This window comes from Equus przewalskii, chromosome 4 (genome assembly GCF_037783145.1).
Source record: "Equus przewalskii isolate Varuska chromosome 4, EquPr2, whole genome shotgun sequence".
NCBI classification, from domain to species: domain Eukaryota; kingdom Metazoa; phylum Chordata; class Mammalia; order Perissodactyla; family Equidae; genus Equus; species Equus przewalskii.
Genome location: NC_091834.1, coordinates 69,921,427 through 69,943,705, shown reverse-complemented (window position 1 = coordinate 69,943,705; position 22,279 = coordinate 69,921,427). Strand labels below are relative to the sequence as shown.

Below are 22,279 nucleotides of genomic sequence, written 5' to 3'. Positions count from 1 at the left end.
CCTCATCATTTCTTGTAAGGCAGGTCTAATGGCAATAAACTCCCTCTGCTCTTGTTTATCTGGGGAAGCTTTTATTTTTCCATCATATCTGAAGTCTAATTTTGCTGGATAGAGTATTCTTGGATGAAAGTTTTTGTCTTTCATTATTTTGAGTATATCATTCTCTTCTCTCCTAGCCTGCAAGGTTTCTGCTGAGAAATGCACTGAGAGCCTCGTAGGGGTTCCTTTGTAGGTTATTTTCTTCTGCCTTAGTGCCCTTAATATTTTTTCTTTGTCATTGACTTTTGCCAGTTTTAATAGTATATGCCTTGGACAAGGTTGTTTTGCATTGATGTAATTAGGAGTTCTGTTGGCTTCATTTATTTTTAAGTCCAGTTTCTTCCCCAGGTTTGGGAAGTTCTCAGCTATTATTTCTTTGAACAAACTCTCTGCTCCTTCCTCTCTTCTCCCTCTGGAATACCTATAATCCTTATGTTGTTTTTCCTAATTGGATCAGGATTTCTTCATTTTTTTTTTTAACTTTATTTCTCTCTCCTCCTCGACCTGAAGCTTTTCTATATTTATATCTCCTAAATCACTAATTCTGTCTTCTATAACATCATCTCTATATTTTATGGATTCTAGATTATTTTTTATCTCATTAATTGTATTCTTTGTCTCCAGAGAATCTTTGTGGTTTTTTAAAAGATTTCAGTCTCTTTGGTGAAGTATTCCTTCTGCTCATTCATTTTATTCTTGAGTTCATTGAACTGTCTTTCTGAGTTATCTTGTAAGTAGTTGAGTTTCTTTATGATAACTGTTTTGAATTCTTTGTCATTTAGATTATGAATTTCTGTGAGTTCAGGAAGGGTTTCTGGAGACTTATCATTTTCCTTCTGCTCTGCAGTGTTAATGTGGTTCTTCATGGTGTTTGATGAAGTGATCCTTTGTAGGCACATTTGTGGTAATATCAGGTCATGGATTCCACCTGTCACTGCTGCGGGGGAGCAGGAGCTGTGTTTTCTGCTTCTGCCCCATCTGCTGGAAGTTTTGTAGTTAGGGCTACTCTGTGTTTCTCTGGGCTGGCCACAGCCACCCTGCAGGTTACACTCATGTGAGCAGGGCCTCTGCTGTGAGTGGGCAGATTGGGTGCCACAGGCCTGGCCTCTGTGCTTGGCAGGGAACCAGCTGAACTGCTGCTTGCTATGTGGGAGGGGCTCCTACATGGAGGCTGAGCCACCACTTGGTGGATCCCACAGGCTGCAGTCTTCCTCAGGCGGAGGTGCCTTCTGTGCAGCTGGGTGCCTTCTCACCTGTGCTGCACTAGGAGCTAGGGCTGCCCCCTCATGGGCTGAGCTAGCACTTGTTGGGTCCAACAAATTGCTGTGCTCCCCAGATATGGGTGCCTTCTGAGCAGGCAGGATTCCTTTTCACCTGCACTGTGTTCAGCGAGTGGTTGCCTTTGCAGGAGCTGAGCCACCACAACTCAGGTAGAGGGTTCCCATCACTGGGGCTGCTATGACACAGTAGCACTCCCATAGGCCAGGCTGCAACTCCGAAAGCATTTGTTCTGGCTGGGCTGTCCCCACTGCCTCTTATAGTCGCGCCAACCATTGTGTGAGAGTCAAGATCTGGCTCACTGCCACTCGGGAGTGGGAGGGGTGCACTCACCTAGTTCCACTGCCTTCTGGGAATCCAGTCCACCCACCTTCAGATGTGTAGCTGTGTACCTCTCTCTAACATCCTGTTGTGCTGTGCAGGGAATCCTCTGCTAGTTAATGAATGTCCACTTAGTTATAACTTAACAGGGAGAGAGTAAGGGAACAACTCACTCAGCCATGATGCTGATTTCCAAAAAAGAATTTTAATCTAGTTAAATTTTAAAATGCCCAATATTAAAGTGATAGTAGACACTCAATAAGTATTTATTTCATAAATGAATAAAGAACTGAAAAAACCACAATTATTAGATATTTACCTCAAGGTTTTTTCTTTGTTTGCCTAGTGCCAAATAGAAAATAATTAGAAGATGAAAAAATTTACTGAATCCTGGGAGGTTGCATAATTTTTCCTAACTTTGAGGTCTAACTCCCTAATTTGCATATCCAACTCTTATTCTTGGATTTTTAAATGCTTCAATTTTTTCATACTTAGAAGTAATAATGTGGGGGCCATGTGCTGTATTTTGTAGTATGTCCTTAAAATAATGACTTAGAAATAGGATTGTTAAGGGAAAATATGACTTTTTAAAAATTAATTTTGCCATGTTTCCAAAATAAAAAGCAGATTAGATGGTCCTTTTGGAGGAAAAATTGACACAACTTAAAATAGGATGTTGGAGACATCAAAGACAGAGAAATCAAAGATTTTTAGAAGATTTGGAGGCTGAAGACTCAGAATTGCATTATTAATTAATAAAAATGGGAAACGAAGAAATTATTTGGGGATTGTGTGAAAGAGACTGGCTTTATATGTAGGTTTACTTTCAGTCTCTGTGCACTCAAGGTAACTGATGAGGGTAGTTCTCATCTTCTGTAATCACTTATGATATTAAGTTGAATCCCTTATTCATTCTCACCTAGACTGTTAAATTCATCCATAATATGTATCCTGTCACATCTTCTTCTGTTCCACTACCGGATCCTCATTCCCAAATAAAAATCTGTTCACCTCATTCCCTATTTCATTGGTTCATCACTTCTGATGTTGGCTTGAGCCCCTCCCATGGCATTGCAAGGCAGATCTTTCAAGATCTGGCCCAGCCTCCTCCTGTAACCTTTCATCCCTCTCCCTGCATCCTACCCTCAATCCAATATTCCCCTCTTTGGATTCTGAATATTAGTAGCCACACAGAATTGTGATACTATAACTATGCATACCTCAGAAGTGCATGCCTTTATGGCAGTTATCTTAGAAACCAACAGCCTATTACCTATTTTATATGTTTCTGTCTTTGCTCACTATTCCCTGCTGTGCTTTGTGTGTCCTCTCCCTAATCAATTCTAATAAAATACGCCCTTTGCTAAACAAACCATTCCCTGCCTTATTCCATTGAGATTTGTGCCATGTCATATATGATGATTTTTTTTGTTTCTTTAATCTTCTTCAACTAGAGCCATGTTGTGAAATGAATTTCCTTAAGCTTTAGAATATTATAGCTGAGTTGAGATGAGCAGCCTAATTCAGGGTTCTCTATTTGACATTTTATTTTAAGAAAAAGTAAAATGAAGCAATTTGGGGGGCCTTTTCTTGACATATTCTTCATTTCCTCCCTCTGTAGGTCACTTTCGGGATGTGTTTTTTCCTTTTGGTTTGTAATGTGACCTTTGGATACTCCTCTTGTGAAAATATTTTTGCAATATTAGCACATCTATTCTTAACTCAGATGTTTTTAGCATGTATATTTTTAGAGCATACATTTTAGTATTCTATCGTTTTTCTTCTGTATATACATAGAAACTCAGAAGAATTAAAAAAATATATAATTATGCAGTGTTAACTACTTTTAATTGTGTTACATTTCTTAGATCAATCTTTTAATAAATATTATGATTTTATTTTATACTTTGGTACATTTATAAAATCTTTGGAGCAGAGAACACGTTTTGAATTAAATTTTGAATTTAGATTGATATTCTTTGTATACTACATAAGTAGAGTAATTTTTTCTTAGTCAATTAATTTACTTATTTACAGTTATTTAACTGTGCATGCAGACACACATAGTTTACTCATGGACTACTTGCATCATTGGAAAACAGTAAAAATTTCAAGGGTTTTACGGTAAATTGGCTTTCTGAAACATGATAGACTAAACTATTATAACCTCTCCTTCCACTACAAACATATAAAAATGCTGGGTAAATTATACAAAGACGTGGTAAGAAATAGAGAAGTAAGGTTCAAAGCAAGGAAAGGAAGTTTTGCTGACATGAAGAGGGAACTCAAGACTCGAAGCACTCAGGCAGGTGCTTTAACAGGAAAGGGGGGCCATGAATTTAGGCCCTGACAGTTGGGGACTTAAATTTTAAATTTCCCATGCAAGTGGAGACATGGCTTAGGTGTGTACAAGTGGCACCCAAAAGTGACTCTTATAATACTGGAGCAGAAAGAGCTGTTCTCTGTTTTAAAAAAGTGATGAGGTGCGTGACTCTTCCATGAGACATCAAAACTCCAAGTTTATGCCATTAGTCTGAATTTATACTAGCTCAATAGTTTGGAAAAATTCATAGCCATAAAATTCAATGTAAAAAATCTGGTCCCAGTTGAGTAGCCTGAAAAAAGTAAATGTATAACCACTCCATATTGCCACTTACACACCTACGGTGCATAGGCTTCTTGTGAAAAAAGCAATACCCACTGAAAATGAGTCACAATGAATCATAATGTAATAATCAATCATGAAATAATCAACAATGAGACAGAGTAAGCAGATACAACAAACAGGAATTATGACCTCATACAATTTTAGATTATAGACTGTCATGAAATGACCGAACAAGAGATAAAAAAATAGAATTATAATGAGAAAGAAATCATCATGAAAAAGTTAAGGAGAGTTTTCAAATTCATGCATCAAAATCATTAATTGAGCATCTGTATGTGTAGTATTATTTAAGGCACTAGTAATACAGCATTAAGGAAAGCAAATAAAAATCCTTGTCCTCTTATAGTCCTTAGATTCTAGTGACTAGAAAGATTTAATAGATCTTCCAAAATTCTTTTAAAGAACAAATCATTGAAGAAAAATTAGTAGACTGCTTAAATACCATCAGAGCGTGGTTGAAAAGAGAACGAATAAACTAAAAATTATAGCTTAGAATATTAGCCAGAATGCAATGCCAAAGGGAAAATGCCAAGGGAAAACCTGAGTGAACATTTAAATGATAAAAAGGATTGAATAAAAAAAAATCAGCATGCATCTAGTAAGAATTCCAGAAAAGCCAAAGAAAGAACATGTGAAAGCTGCAACATTTGAAAAGAAATGGTTGAGAATTTACAGAGGTTTGCAGAGGATAAGAGTCTTCAGATAAAAGAAGCCAAAGTCGTGAGCGGGAGAAATAAAATTAAAGTCGTATCTAGAGAAATTGTGACCAACCGTGAAATACCTAAGACAAAACTAGAAACCAGAGAGAAAAAAGTTGATTACCCCAAAGAAGTAGTAGTCTCAGCAGCAGTTATAAAGGTTAGAATGTCAAGGAATAAAATCTCAAAATTGCTGGGGCTAATGGCCAACTTTGAATTCTGTACTTGCCCAACTGTTTTTTTAAAATGGGGAGGAAATAAAGATATTTTCAGAAAAATGAAAGAAATTAACATTCACATTCACTGAAAGAACCAGTAAACATTTAAAAAATAGAAATACAAGATAGAACTTTCAAAATAGTAGAGAGAAAAATAGCGGAACTGAGAAAATCCAATTCATTTAGAGCATAGAAATGAAGAAGAAAAGAAGAGAAAGAAAAATCGTTATAATTGGAAAATACAGAATAAGAGAATAGAATAACCTCTCTCCTCCTCACCAGATTACATCTAAATATGTTCTCAAGGGTATTTCAGAATTTGTTACTTGTTCAGAGCTTTGGCTTATTGATATCTGGGCACAAAACCAGAATCCCTATGCCTTTAGGAATTTCATCGTTTCCACATGTCTGTTTGTGCACATTCCCTGCTTGCATTGATCAGTTATGCGTTTGTCAAATCTCCCATATTAGAATATCACTCCTGGGGGACTGACTCCATGGCCGAGTGGTTAAGTTTGCACGCTCCACTGCGGCAGCCCAGGGTTCGGATCCTGGGCGCGGCCATGGCACCACTCGTCAGGCCCCATTGAGGCGGCGTCCCACATCCCACAACCAGAAGGACATGCAACTAAGATATACAACTGTGTACAGGGGGCGTTTGGGGAGATAAAGCAGAAAAAAAAAAAAGATTGGCAACAGTTGTTAGCCCAGGTGCCAATCTTAAAAAAAATAAAATAAGGTAAAAAAAATAAATAAATATGGGTTGGGAATTTAAAAAAACAAAAAAAGGATATCGCTCCTGATCAATAGACAGACTTGCCTTTGAAACCTCCATAGAACCGAATCATTCAAATAACTGGGAGATTTGCAGTACTTGGGCTAGTCTGTGGGAAGTAGACATGCCTATTAAAAGGAATATTAGGGGGCCAGCCTGGTTGCATAGTGGTTAAGTTCACGTGCTCTGCTTTAGTGTCCTGGGATTCATGGGTTTGGATCCTGGGCATAGACCTACACACTGCTCATCAAGCTGCCATGCTGTGGCAGCGTCCCACATACAAAACAGAGGAAGACTGGTACAGATGTTAGCTCAGGGCCAAGCTTCCTCACTTAAAAAAAAAAAGAGGAATATTGCCTGTGTATGGTGCTTAGGGAAGCTTCAGCGTTTTTTGATGGAAGCTAACTTCTTGACATTTCAGCAGGGAGGAATAAGAACAGAAACAACGCTCTCTTCTATTACCATATAATAACAGTAGTGGCAGTGGTTAGTTGTAGTAGCAGTAGCTAACATTTTTGAGCACTTCTTTTTGCCAGGTATTGCCCAAAGTATTTTATGGAGTTGGTTTCATTATGTTACTGATGTGGAAACCAAAGCACAGAGAAGTTGCCATTGAGACAGGGCATGCGACTGTGTGATATACTTCTTAAACTGCACACTTAATCACAACGTGTATTTATGAAATATCTTTGTCACTCTTTTCCATTTTTGCACTGTTGTAGCTATTCACAGCTCCATGTTGCTTGGTTCATTGGTGGCCAAATGGCTGATCTAGTCTAAAATTAATTTTGCCTACTACTTATAAAACATGCTGTGCTTGCCATTTTTTTATGTGAAAGTGCAGATTTTTATAAATTTAAAAGGAACCATCTTACAGAGTGAGTTAGTTTCAATTCCTGTGAAATTAGAGCTATCAAATAATCAACTACATTTGATGTACAGATACCAAGGCTTTCTTTCCTGTACTACTGCTCTGTAAGCTAAGCTTCATTATGAAAAATATGTTGTTTTGTGACAGACTCTAGATTAGTGACTATACTTTTGTTTAAAATTACATATCAAATCATTATAATTGACTCTTAAACATCTAGGTTGATATAAAAAAAAGTTGTTTAATGATTGTTTCTTACAATAAGAGGAATATTTCTCCCTTAGCAATTTCATTTTTGGTACTTAAATTAAGGGCCAGAAAAAAGTGATTCTAAAACATTATTGATATATTTTGTGAAATTAAAAATTTAACCTAATTCTTCAGCTTATTGGTTGTTATAAATCCCTGTTAAAAAAATTTTTCCGTGAGCTTTTCCATTCCCTCAATCAGTAATAATTTTTCTTTATTTTAATATTCCTATCATGTGCTTAACCCATTGTGCTTGATATTCTATTTTTATATGTGTGTCTTACCTTCATTGTTGGATTACCAGTTCCTTTGGTGCAGGGCTTTATCAGGTACATCCTTCTATCTCACCTTCCACCTTCCTCTTAAGCTGGAAGTTACTGCCTTACCAAAAATGGGCAGTTTGAATTATGGCAGGAGTAGGGCAAAGTGTGCAGATCAAATTTTAGAAATTGCCCCAGCCCCAGAGATGACAGGTTAGGCAAGGACGGTGAAGTTATCTGTCAAGGAAGAGAATGAAAAGAAAAATACTGCTCTCTAAACATACCCTATGTCATAAATTGCTACTCCTGAAAGGATAGGGCTAATCCTCAGGTAATCGGAATGGGTGAGTATTTGGTAAGTCACTCCTTTGAAGTGATGAGTAGTTTCTTCGTCTTAATACGTTATTTCTTATTGTTCTGCCGGTACATTTATCCAACCTGTTGACTATAGTCCTGATAATTAAGGACCACTCTAAAAATAGGCTCAGGTGTTTCCCTGATTGAGAGATAAATGGTATGCCAGTGGCTCTTTGTGGACTGATCCCTTTGGATTCACCACTGCATCACATTGTTTCTTTGTCTTGCTTTGTGTGGAAATTGATTTGATGATCTGGGAAGAGCCAAGAAGATTGTAGTCAGGCCCTTGGCCCAGTTGACCTTTCCAATTCTTCACTGTCTGTGAGTTCTTTATTCTAGAGAAATTGGGTCACCTCAAAATGGCAGTACTTTCCCCTCTCCCCCATATTGGTATCACTTGGCTAGATAAATGAATCATTATACCTAGGGCTTTTATCTTTATCTTTCTAAACCTCCAGATTGAAAACTACCATTTCTTCTACCCAAACTTTAGGATGCATTCAACTTTTACATGCTTGGTTTTCCTTTTTTCCCTGTACTATTTTGTCTGTTTTTCTGGTCACTTCCTCATTGCCTTCCCTTATTCACTAGCTTGCTCGTCTCTGTTGTCTCCTCCGTGGGTCCTCTGTGTCCTTTTGCACTCTCCCATCTCTGTGGTTCTTGCTTTCTAGAGAACATTAATGTTTTTCTCTGTTCATGCTAACATCTGTGTCTATTCCTTAAACATATTTTTTCTCTATTTCCTGTCCTTAATTTTCTGTAGCATTCTCATTGTCTCTGACTGAATGCTTTTCTTTATCCTCTGTAAAGTATTCAGCTTATGTAAAAAAAAAAAAAAAAAAGAAAAGAAAAAAGATGACTGATGGTTAAATGAATTCTGGCTCCAAGAGGGCAAAACAAGAATCCTAGTCACTTTGCCTTCCTGCAGCCCCTACGCTGAAGAGCACGATCTCTTTGTTTTTTTCATTACCACTTAATTCTTTTCTCTTCTTACTTTATACATACCACATGATGTTGCCAGTGTCTCTGATCAGAACCTTTGATGAGAAGTCCTACTAAAATCATCTTCACTCACAAAAAAGTCACAGGATCTCAAGAATTTTGTTAAATCCCTCTGATTCTCTATTTGAAAGCGTTGCTTATAGTACCCCAGAATTTGAACAGTGTTCTCCCCAGTGGGAGGGAGCGTTATTCTGTACTGTGTCTGGCACACACTGCTATTCTACAAATATCAGCTTCTGAGGATGTTAATGATGATGGTGACGGTGTGGGTGAGTATTTTGAAGGCAAAAGGACAGAAGTGGGAGAACAGAGATACCAGTAATGAGGTGGGGGTAGTGGGAGAGTGTGAGTCAGGAAGAAATAGCTGCTAGGACAGATGGATTATAACACGTTAGTTTGTCTTCATTCTCCTGCCTCTGGGTTTTAAAAGGAACCAATAGTACTGCTTAAAGTATCCCAAAGCTGCGCTGACTGTTGTCGCCATCAAACCATCCAGACCGCCTGATCGCCCCTACTTCATTCCTTGTGGCTTTTGGAGGACAGAAGCACCTCCATTCCATTGCCTTCAGTCACCCAACTCAAATCTAATGGGAGTAGGGAAGGAGATAAAGGGGAGTTAGGTAAAAATGGGATGCAGATTTAAAGTACCTGCCAGATTTAATTTAATTCTCACAACAATTCTCTGACACAAACATTCTGTTAGATCCGCACACCAGAAAGAGTGAGGACACAATGATGGAGTCACCTCTTGTCCTTCTTATGTCATTGCCCCTTGGGTGTGCCTCATCTTGGGGGTCAGATTTGAACCCCAACAAAGGCTCCATCATCTCTCTGCACCTAATGCTTTTTTTAAAAAGATGAATTTTCCTGATGTTTTAACTACTCTGTTGAAAAGCAAGCAAGCAAACTCACAAAACATTGCTTTTGTGTTGTTCATTCACATTATTGAAGGAGAGTGAAAGGAGATCCTAATCTGGATGTGTGGCAAATTAGTTTTGCATTTATTTTCATTCCAGCATGATTGTTGTCATTCTTAGAGTTTATGTTTGTAGATAGCATTGTAGCACTATAAATTATGAATGAAAGGGAGAACTTAGGCTTAGTATATATATTATTGAGTGAAAGGAGGTGATAAATAATGAGGTAGATGGAATAGCTTTTGAGTACAGATTTATCATCCTCTTGACTCTACCATCCAAATTCATTTTAAAATTGAGTTCAGGTTGATGATGTCTGAAAGTTTTTTTTAAAAAGTCACCTCTGACTGGTTTCATTTTCTATCACTAATGTAAGTGAGGGCCTTTTTAAATTCTTTCTTGTTTTAAAATAATAGAAGAAAAAAGGAAGAGGTAATTAGAAAAGCTGGAAGAGAAGTAGCCTCTTGGAAATATACAAACATATTCACAAAGACATGACATTAATTTTCTTTCTGTAGTTTTTGCCTGAGAGTTGGGAAAAATAATATATGAAAAAAGTGTCATTCATCTTCTATATATCCCACTGTAGTAAGGTCACTGTAATTGGGGCCAAAAAAATATCATTTTACTACTTTACTGACTAAATTCCTTTTGTTTGTCAAAGTGACCTACATTCTGCTAAATTCTTCTCAGTAGAAACTAATGCCATTATGAGTTTATACTGTATATAATATTAAAAATATAATCTTGGTTGCATTAGAATCACCTTTGTTACTTAAGTTTTAAGAAAATCTATATAAATATCCTTAAAATTTTTGAATTATGTCTTTAGATTTGTGTTCATCTTTATGATATTTGGTAAGTAATTATTTGTAGACCTCATAGAGTTTTAAAAAAAAAATTAAAACTCCCATTTTGGGATCAATGTCTTCTAGGCCAGGTAGCCACTGGCAGTTTCTGGAATGAGTGTTGGTGCAGGGACATTTCCATCTGGCAGGGGTTGGACAAGAGGGTGTCAGGGCTAGAACTCAGATTTCCTCTTCATGGTGTTCTGCTCAAGTTTTTTCCAGTTGCTCTAAACCTCCTTATAAATGGAAAACTCAGGTGGTCAAGTTGGAAAGGTGTCATCTAGATATTATTCCTGTAGAATCTGTTGATTTTGTCTGACTCTTAACCCTTAGCTTGAAACGTGATACCAGAGATTTGGGCTTGTTGAACAAGTTCAGTTTTGGTTCATGCTATGTCTGTTCTTCTGTTTTTAACTCTGGTATGTCTCATTTACTTTAGGTTTAGCAGTTTCCCTACAACTATTACATGGAGATATTGAACAAATCAGAAGAGAATACTCATCAGTGTTTTCTCATGGAGTGTCCATAACGAGGAAGTTGGGTTTTTCTAATATTATTATGCCTGGTAAGTGACTTGGGATGAACCAAATGATGAAATATGAGTATTTTGTCTGTTTTCAACATCTGAGAAATTTTTCAAATTATCAACTTCAAAGAGTTCAAATGGGCCATCCTGAAGGATGAAATGAGGTGTGTGATAATAAATAAGCAAAAGTTTTTAAAAAAAAATCTTTATGTTTTGATTATATTAGGGTGGGTAACTTGTGGGGGCCATGGCTACGTTACATTATGACATGATAAGAAGGAAAATTGAAGTAGTATACAGGAAATACTTTACCCTTTGGAGGAAGATGCTAGTGAGGTCACTGAGGGGATATCCTTACAGGTTTTTATAAGAATAGTTATTGAGCAATAGTTAGCCTTTCTTGAAGGATTTTTCCACCTGAGATATGTATATGTACATAAACAGCCATGTGCAAATGCCACATGTATTTCTACACCTTTCCTATCTCTATTTGTATATATAATTCAGATCTCTCTTAACAACCAAAAAATACTGCAGAAAAGTATTTGTTTCTAAGTGGAGAAGGTAGAGGTTAAGGAGAGTCACACTGTTAAAGTAAATGCCAAGTGGTAATATTTGTCAGTGCCCCCACATCCCACCGTCCACAGCCAAAAAAAAAAAAAAATAGAAAGACCAAATGAAATAGTCCCAGATTGTTGACGGTATTTTTGGAAACAAGATCCTCTAAATCACTGTTTAAATCCCGTGTGTAGAGGCAAGCTCAAGAAGTTGCATCTGACAAGGCCCGTGGCACAGCTGTGAGACCGATGGTAGGATTGCCGTGACCAAAGACCTAACAAGAAGCAGACACTGACCGGCATTGTCTGTTGCAGCATTTTGTCATCTCCTTATGGGAATTTGTTCATGCAGGGAAGGATAAGAGAACAGCCTGGAAAGTTTCCTGAGATGACCTGACCTGGCTTAGGGACCCAGTATGCCGGAGCATCTCATGCTGCTGTTGTTGGAAATGACTGTTTATAGAACTGTTTACTTGGTGGCATGTTATTCAGTGGCTCTTGCAACCGTTCATTATTTCCTTGAGTTGCTATAAATAACTGGTATTTCCTCTTTAACAAAAAAAGAAAAAATTTCATCCCACTGGGAAGCAAATTGATGGGCAAATCTAATATAAAAAACATATTTTAGAACAGAATGTAGCCAGCTGCTAGAAGAATTGCTCAGCTTGGTCTCTGGGCAGTATCATTGAGAAATGGAAAAATATAAAGCAACATGACACTTCACCGGCTGAGTAATTGTCTGGGATGTGCTGTGCTCATGCAGCTCTTGTTTGGCTTTAATGATGGAAATGAACTTTCTGTGGAATGAGGCTCGCTTCTGTCCGTTTCCCGCACCGTGTTAGAGTAGCAAGGTCCACACTGTCAGGGGATCAGACCTCCCAGACGTAAGGCTGAAGTGTCGAGGACTGCAAGAGGTTTTTGAATGCACCTCCTTCTTTTTCCTTTCTCCTTTTTCTTCTTTGACTTCTTAATCTTCCAAATTAGATGGAGAAGGGAGAGATGTGTATATTTCTCAAACAGCTGAAAGCAACTTTACAACTCAATGGAAGTTTTTACATTGGCCAACACACAGTCATTGTTTTGTTTTTCTTTGTTATTTTCAGAATTTTGACTTGTCAGTTAAGTCTCAATGGTGGCTCTAATGAAAACTTGAGCTGAATTCTTCAATGAGAAAATGTATGTGAACATTTCTGATCCCGGTGTTGTACTGACATTCTGCTAGCATGATTTTTTTTCTTTCCATTTTCTAGACTTGTCCTTCTGAGTTCATTTGTGTTCTGATAGGGGTCAGGGCGGGCGAGGCGCGTGCTTATACCAGCAGGACCAAGTTCATCAGCATAGTGTCTGCCTGTCTGCTGAATGAATTATATGTGGTCCTGACACTGACAGGAATGTACACAAAACTCTTCCTGAGGATCACAGAATGTCATCAATGCCAAACACTTTCTGGAATGAGAAAATCATGAAAACAGAAATGCTCCCTTTGGTCTGGCTGTTGCACTGGCAGTTGATGTCTCCTGGTGTAAGGAGATCTACCCTCGTGCTTTCGAGCTGTCAAGAAGTCCTCTGGACCCTCCTTGTTGCTCACGGTCCATCATTCAGCACTTTATTTCTTAGGGTATCCAATTTCCAAAGAAGAAAAGTCACTTTCTGTGAAACTCCATTACTGCCACCTACAAACCAAATAACTGCAGAAAGTTCCCTCGTCTGGTCTCTGAGCCCCTGAGAGAGGGAGCAGCAAAAATATTTCAATCAGTGCTCTCCAATAGAAATATCATACGAGCCACAAATGTAATTTTAACTTTTCTAGTAGCCACTTAAAAAACGTAGGAAGATGAAATTCACTTTAACAATATATTTTATTTAAACCAATACATCCGAAATATTATCATTTCAATAGGTAACCCTTATAGAAAATTCTGACTGAGTTATTTGACACTATTTCAACCTAAGTCTTTGAAAACTGCTTAGTATTGTGCATTTACAGCACACCTCTTTTCAGCCAAGTCACATTTCAAGTGCTCAGTTGCCACATGTGGCAGTGGTTGGACAGCCCAGCTCTGAACGTCTTAACAGACTCTGTGCAAAGCAGGGCCCAAGCCATTGCTGACACTCAGGAAGGACTGAGTTTCCATCCACTAGACATTTTGGAGGAAAGCTGGCTGATGTGTCAGGAATGTTGTGGGAGGTCAGGCTGTGTCCCCCACCCCCTCCCTGAAAGTCAGTTCTTACTCTGAGTTTATGATTCTTTCTAGGCAAAATTGTCTTTACTTTCTTCATTGTCTCCCTACCCTATCTTCCCCACCTGTACCCTGTTCCCTGGAGACTTGTTCTCATATATCAACTGGTCAAACTGTCACTCTTTGTTAGGGAACCCCTAATTAATACCTTCCAGTGCATTCACTTTTAGTATAAGCAAGATCTTTGAAGTTCCTAACCCTGAAAGAAATTAAGTAAAAATGGTGGGGTGATAGGGGAAGAGAAGGGTTGAGATGTAGAGGCTAGAGACTCACTGAAAACAATTAGCAGAGCCTGTGTTTCAAATGGCTGCCAGCAGTAGTAGCTTTGATAGACATATCAAGATTTATTCATTTATTTAAAGAGTATCATCCAGAGTAAGTCTCCTTTTCCTTTGGTCTTTAGGCAGTAGTTGAGGTAAGTCAAATTTCTATTTGGTCAAAGTTGACTGTATAATGCTTTATAAGGCTGCAGTGAGAAATATGTTATAGATATGTAATATAAGCATTATTATTCTTTACCACTTACTGATAGAGACATGTACATCAACAGATGGAATTTCTTGAGATAAGCCTTCTTTTGGAGAAACCAGGTGGGAGTAAATATGATATGATTTGATCTTACTTAAAAATATATCCTAAATCTAACCAAAGCTCACCACCCCCCAGTCCAAGTCATGGGCCTCTGCATCATATAGGTGCAACCACTCAGCTCAGAGCAGAACCTCCTGACCGTGGAGGGGATAGTGGCCTTTCAAACGATGGATGCCACAGTGACTGAAGAGAGATGGAGGTTGTGGTTCTACCATGTCACGCTGACATTGGATCCCAGCCCCAGGTCAGACTGGGGCAGGGGCTGGTGCCTCACAAATTATGAAGCTTACAGGCCCCACTGTCCAAGGGTGTAGGACTTGCCCCCACTGGCCCTATCAGATCTTCATGCTTTGGCTTAGAGTGTGATGAGCAGCGGGGAGCCACAGCCTATCCCTGCTCCTGTCTCTGTGCAACACTGTTCTGGTAAGCCTGTCATTGGTGCTATTGGATCATTTGCGCTTGCTTGCTTAAATAGTCATAAACAAAAATTAGAAAGCTACTGCCCCCCAAAAAGCTAAACATCTCATAGTATTCCCCTAAAATAAAGCAAAATAAAAACGAGAACAGACAGAAATTAGAGAAAACATTGAGGGGTTTTACTGAAGTGTACTCTGTGAGAAATCCAAAGGTAACTTTTCAACCCACCCATAAATTTTCCCTGTCTGTGGTCTGCTTCGATGTCCAGTTACCTGTGAATCTTATCCCCATCTCTTGCGCCCCTTGCAGGCGTCATGGAATGATAGAAGCTTGGGTGTGGGTGGCATCTTGTATTAGTTTCCTATGGCTACTGTAACAAATCACCACAAATGAGATAGCTCAAAACAACATAAATGTATTATCTTATAGTTCTGGAAGTGAGAAATTTGCACAGATCTCCCTGGGTTAAAATCAAGCTATTGGAGGGCTGCATTTCTTCTGATGGCCCTAAGGGAGAATCCATTTCCCTGCCTTTTCCAGCTTATGGAGACTGCCTACACTCCTTGGCTCGTGGCCCCACATATTCCAACCTCTACTTCACTCATCACATCAACGTCTCTGACCCTTCTCCTCCCTCTTGTTAAGGACTCTTGTAATTATGTTGAGCCCACCCTGATAATTCAAGAAAATCTCCCCATCTCAAGATATTTAACTTAATCATATCTGCAAAGGCTCTTTTGTCATGTAAAGTAACATATTTACAGGTTCCTAGGATTAGGACCTGAACATCTTTGTTGCGGGGGGAAGGTAAGGAGGTGTCATTATTCTGCCTGCCACCACATAAAGGGCCCTCTAGCCCAGTCATGTGTCCAGTGCGTGAGTTTCTTCCTCAAGTCCCTGGTGGTAGTTTTCTGGCTCATACTTGGATATTTATGACCAAGAACACATCATCAGGTCATCTCTCAAAGTGACCTCTTTCATTTTGGACTGGTGTCCCTCTACCTTCTATCTATTGGGTTGAGTTTTTCTGTTTGGAACCTCAACATTTTAAAATTCAGTTAACTCTCTTATCTCCATCATCCCTCCTCTGATGAGTTCTGAGTCCTTTCTCCATATTGTTTATGGTCTGGATGATATTGTTTCTATCTGTTTCTGTCCTGTCAAGATGGTCCCTAAAACTGAAATCAGTACTTCCAGACTGGTCCGACCAATGTGAAATAGAGTAGAACTAATACATTCTTCATTACTGAAGGCACTGGTCTTCTGATAACAAAGGCTAAATTGCACTAGCTTATTTGATGGCCTTTCTCACCCTGTTGAATTACATTTTTTCATACTGAAAAAATATGATTTTATTTTAACATATATTGTTAATATGTTGGACACATTTCTTAATTTCTACACTTCAGTTTCCTCATCTGTAAGATGGAAATGATAAGGTCTTCTCATAAAGTTGATGTGAAGATGAGATGTTTTACTTGTAGCACTTGGCAAAGTACCTAACTACTATACTACTGTCATCTGTTACTACTGTCATCGTCATCGTCATCATCTAAGTTCACAAAAAACCCGTAGTCTTTTGCACATGTTGATTTGTTTTTAACTGAAGGACAAGAAATTTTCTTTTCTAGTTCCATAAATATTAACAAATATACAGCACAGATAAGGCACTGGGCTAGCCCCTGCGGCTGGGTGCAATGGTTTACTTGATGTGTTGAGCATGCACTCTGTGCCTTGATCCAAAGCATTCAGAGGATAGAAGCAAGGATCAAGGTGTTCAGCTACTAATGGAGACCTTTTGCCTGTTAAAGTCAAGCCAGTTAAGGTCAAGCCATAAGTTGACCCCATTTGGCTGCAGTCACTTAACTCTTGAATTTGTTCGTAGTGTTGTGGCCTTATGTTTATCTCATCTACAGTAATATTTTGAGAAGCCTTCACGTGTGTAAAGGCTTCCCAGCCAGTGGGTCTGCTTAACCAGAGCAAAGTGTCGTGCACATCAAATTTGCAGGGTAGTACGTTTGAGAAGTGAAAGGTGTTAATAAACATTGTCGGGAAAGTAGCTTTTCACACTGGTGCTATGGATCCATTTCATACTCACTTTATGGTTTCTCTCTTAATTACCCAAGATGCTTTCTTAACACCTTTGGGCTTATTAGTTTTCTCCAGAACCCACCTCAAGTGTATTGATTTTAATTAGCACTTGTTTCAACTTTATCCTTCTGCATATTTTGGCAAAACATGGCACCTTGTAGTTTTGGAACACAGAAAACTGCAAAATTCCTGGAGAGACATATGTAGAATGTCATCCAGAAGAAATGTTCTTCTTGTCATGTGTTCTCTTTTCAAAGAAATCTTATTTTTGTCTAATAGGTTTGCAAAAGACAAAGGGGTTACAGAGATAGTGATGGTTAAGGAACAGAAAGTTAACATAGATGTGTAAGGTGTTCTAATTTATGAATGTGTTATATTCCAGAAGTTCTTTTGTAAGTCATAGAAACAGCATAACATAACAAAGTGGTCTTGTTGCTCCTACCACCTCTCCATCCCTACCCCATTTTAATAACACCAAAACTTGAGGCCCAGAGGTTTATATTACTCGGTCTAGACTAATATCACATGGAGTAGACAGTAGCTAAGAAAGACTTGAATCCAGATCTTATTATTCCAATCTTCCTGTGACCCTACATCCTTCAGGCCTATTTGAATTCAGAATCTCTTCTGAATTCAGGAGAGATAGAAGACTCCAACTAAGTTATAAGCTAAACAGGCTCTAAGGATTGGCTTAGTAGGCTAATGCCATTTTTAACCTTGCTCCTTTGTCAAAACACTCAGATCTCTCATCTTCTCAGTGGGGCTTCTCTCATATAACACCCCATGCCCCTGGTCAACATTCTTTATCCCCCTTCTGTGTCTTACTTTTATTCACAGCACTTATTGTTCAACTTGCTATATATTTTAGTTCTATATTCAAGACCGCCCATGACTAGAACTGAAACTCTGTGGAGAAGGGATTTTTGCTTTGTTCACTGCTGACTCTACGGGGCCTAGAATAATCTCCAGCACATAGTAGGTGCTCAAGATATATTTGCTGAATGAATACATGGAGGAAGAATTTCATGGTGCTGCCAGTACGTTACTCTTCCCCCACCCCTATCCTTCTTTGGTCCTAGCCTGCAGACAGGAAACAGGTTGCCTTGGAAACCTCCCTCATCCTTTCTTGCCTTTGCTGAAGTCACAGTTGCCCTGTCCTTCCAGCAGATGAAAGTGGAAGTCCCCCTCCCAAGAAATATTTACTCTTCGTTTTGCAGGACAGTTAGTCCCCATGTGGTTTGGACAAGCTAATTACTCATGATGGGAAATTTCTAAGGTAAAAAACCCCTGGAGCTATACTTCCCATTAATCAGTGTTTGTTTTATAGTCTATTTGTAAGCAGAGCTACTCATTATGTGTCACCTACTCGAAGAAGCAAAGGAATTTTGCTATTGTTAACTAACATCTTTTGCTCTCAAGTACCTTGATTTGTGTGTGGTTTTTTACCTGCCAGATCTGTTAGTGGGAAAACTATTGTCAAGAATTTCCTCCCAAACATGTTGTTCAAATAGCACATGTGCAGACCATTAGCGTACCAGACCTAATTTGAGTTGAAATTGATTGGTTCAGAGGACAAAGTGTCTGAGTTGATTATTCATTCTATAATGGAAGTGTTAAAATAAATAGCATTAAGAATGTGTGTGTGTGTAGTGGTAAATATATATAGTAGTAAAATGAACTGGCTTGTAAAAAACCTAGCAATCTTGTGGAAGTTACTGGGCCATTCTCTAAAATTTTTTTTTTAAAATGGAGATGATTAAAACAAAAAACTTTCAAAGCCTACAAATATAATTTTCAATATGCTGAAATATGTTGCTTTTCTCTTGGAACTCCAAGTTCATTGCCTTCCCAAGTTGATTTGCATGGGCTGTATGAGAGTACTAGAAATTTGTAAGACAGAGACCACTGTATCAGTTGTTTCCATTAATGTATTTTTTCTATACTCTTTGTAAAGGGTAGTTAATATTTCGTCCTTTTTAGGACTTACTCAATTTCTCTATTTTGTGGCCCATCTGTTTCCTGGTCAGCCCAGGTCATTCACGAATGATGCCTTCATAAAGAGTTGGTCTTTATGGAGGAAGGTGACCAGGCACACTGGTATTCCCCCGTGGTTTTGAAAGCCAGGGTACTTTCTTGAACACACTTTGGTCAGGAAGTTTTATAAATCTCCCAGTTGTGGGCATGTTTGTGCAGTTATTGTTCTTCCCACTAATTTGCTTTCTTATGGGGAGGTTTTTTGTTAGAAAAAAAGAGTATTGCTTTTGATTCTTCAAATGTTTGAAAGCTATGTTAAGTAAAAGTAAATTTAGCCATGCCAACCTCACCAACATTTACCTTCAAAAACTTTCTAGTAGCACTTTGCTTACTTACTTCTCACTTCCCTATCCACTCACCACTTACCTGTAACTTAATTCTTGCAGCAGACGCACTGTCGGGGTGTTTGCCTGCGTTTGCTAGTTGACATCAAATTTCTCTTTTTTCTTGCAGTAATAAGAAAGGGGCAAGATTAGAAAGCATTCAAGTTTTATAAATAACCAATGGAGAAAAAATAGGTGGTATACGTGTGCATAGAATATGTCTGTTTGAGTCCAGGGCCTTTCCCATTTGTTTTATAGCTTCATGGTAAGAAATGTGAAGCCAAGTTTGTCTGTATGACTGAATTATTCTACATGTGTATTCATAAAGCACTAATCTGGCTTTTTCCAGCAGTGAGATCATTTTGTCCATGAAATTTGGAAAAGGTTTAAATTGTAACTGTACCCTTTGCAGTCCTATCATTTTATTCCATATAGGTATTTCTTCTACTCTAAGTGCTGTGACTGTAAAATATTAAAACTGGTCTCTTTGAGCCACCCCTGCTAAGCTGTCATTTTGTAATCACACCTTATAAATGAAATGAGGGAAATATTGGAAAATGGTGAAACCTGACAACACCTTCCTACTCAACCCGGTATTCACCTCCTAAATGCACATTTTCAGTATTGCTAATTCATACTAGCAGAAGCTGGCCTTTACTTTTTTTGGATATTGGCAGTGAGGGTGGGACCCTTTTATAAAAGTACAATATATTATATTTATACTTTTATATGTATATGCTATAAACAGTATATTTTATGAACTGAAGTTTTTCTTGATAGAGTCCTTTATTATGCTTCCTAGTATATATAACATGGTTTTAATTTTCCTCTCCTACTAGGTGAAATGAGGAATGACTTATACATCACTATAGAAAGAGGAGAATTTGAAAAAGGAGGGAAGAGCGTGGCTAGAAATGTGGAAGTTACAATGTTCATTGTAGAGAGTGGTGGGCAGACCTTGAAGGTACGTTAATGCTGGTTACTTTTCGGTACAATTCCACATCATCGCTTTGGGTTCATCTTTGATGCTATCAGTTAATTTCTGACTTGCAAGGTTTTCAATCTTATTTTTCTTTTCCACCCCTATGTAGTTTTCCTTTTTTAGAAAAATCATTAAGATGCCTTTCAGAAAGGAAAGTAGAAAAACAAAAAGGCTCTTATAGTTTAATTTGTGTCAACAACTTCTTCTTAGCAGTATTCTTTAAATGCAGTATTTTCTTATGCCATTTGACTTTTTTCTTTTCATCTGTCATAGTTTTGGTGATAAACACTTTGTCCTTGGGAATTGGTAAAAACAACAACAAAAACACATTTAATCCTGCATATTTTCGTTTTGACCAAAATAGGGCATGCAGATTGAGGTATTACTAATTGGGTGGTATAGCAGGTTTCTTTCTGGAAGAAGTGTTTCACGTGAGCCCCAGGGCTCTGTGAGTCTCCCAGTGAGGCACAGAATGTGCTTTGTCGGCAGCAGGTCGAGAACTTTGCTGTGTAGTTGAACCCCTAATTGGGCATGCAGTTGCCCATCTCAGTCCCATCACTGAGCTCCACCCATGGCACAGTAGGCCCTGGGAGACCAGCATCAGAATTAAACAGACACAGCCACTAGCAGAAGCAAGTGCAGAAGGAGCGCTGCTAAGGACCAAGCGCTTTCACATGAAGTGCTATTTGGGGAACAGGCAGATATAGCAGAGTGATTTCTCTCCTGCTTTCAAAATAATCTTTAAATGAAGCTCTCTTTAACCTGTTTGGTTTCTTTGTTAGGATTATATCTCCTTCGGCTCTGGAGAGCCACCAGCTAGTGAGTACCACTCCTTTGTGCTTTATCATAACAACAGTCCCAGGTGGTCCGAACTGCTGAAACTTCCCATTCCTGTGGATAAATTCAGGGGTGCGCATATCCGCTTTGAGTTTCGGCATTGTTCCAGTAAGTGTTTTGTGGGGTTGGCTACCTGGCTGTGTTGTGTTGGGATTGTGTGCTTGTTGAGCTGTCATGACAGTGTGGGCTTATCTGTAGAAAACGTGTGACAAACCAGAGACCTCCATGAGGGAGAAATGAAGGCAAGGGGAGTCCTGTTGGGTGACTGGGCTCACTTCTTCTCAAAGAACCCATAACTTCTCTGAAACATCGAAGAAGGAGAAGGAGGAAAAAAAATCCCTCTGGAAATCTACAGGGTTCTTCTTAAATGATCACTTTCATAAAAGTCAGTTCAGGGGCCCGGCTCCGTGGCCGAGTGGTTAAGTTCACGCGCTCTGCTGCGGCGGCGCAGGGTTCGGATCCTGGGCGCGGACATGGCACCACTCGTCAGGCCACGTTGAGGCGGCGTCCCACTTCCCACAACCAGAAGGACCTGCAACTAAGATGTACAACTGTGTACACGGGGGGTTTGGGGAGATAAAGCAGGAAATAAAAAAGGAAGATTGGCAACAGTTGTTAGCCCAGGTGCCAACCTTTAGAAAAGTCACTTCATTGGTTTCACAGTCTAGAAAGATTAGACAGAAAGGGAAGAGACAGCACTGAAAACTAGACTGGCTCAGATGACCTTAGGCAGTCCCAGCCTATCTGCTGTCTCTCTAGCCAAGAGCTGATCCAGCTCTCAGACAGTTCAGGGGAACTCATGAGGACTTTTCTGGGCATGTGAGTTCACTAGGAAAGCCGCTGATTGGCTCAGATTTATATCTTATTTGCATATATCTGCATCACCATACAGTCTGACAGTATTCAAATGAGAATCAAGTAATGTCAGCCTGAATAGGCCTTAGAGATGGCGTGAAGTAATTACCTCATTTAACACCTAAAAAACCAGGACATAAGGATGTTGTAGGATTTGTCCATATGGACGTTACTGCCCATAAAGTTGTAATTTCTTGTTGTCTCTATTTTAATTCTTTTGTACTCATTGCCACCCTCTCAAACCCACACTCCCTGTCTTCACCAACCCGCAGTCCAGGGATCTTCTGATATTCCCTGTGTCCCTGAAGCCTATCTTAGATACAAC

At 38.9% G+C, this 22,279-nt stretch overlaps 1 protein-coding gene across 7 annotated transcripts in view; it reads left to right on the top strand.

Moving 5' to 3' along the window:
- The window catches only part of DOCK4 (dedicator of cytokinesis 4), a 435,939-nt gene that overhangs the window by 253,079 nt on the left and 160,581 nt on the right, over window positions 1-22,279 (top strand). For all 7 annotated transcript variants that reach the window (XM_070617599.1, XM_070617602.1, XM_070617597.1 and 4 more), the window contains exons 13-15: window positions 10,941-11,066; window positions 20,120-20,244; window positions 21,045-21,207. In XM_070617599.1, the coding sequence (XP_070473700.1) occupies window positions 10,941-11,066; window positions 20,120-20,244; window positions 21,045-21,207 (414 nt within the window). The remainder of the gene's footprint in view (window positions 1-10,940; window positions 11,067-20,119; window positions 20,245-21,044; window positions 21,208-22,279) is intronic.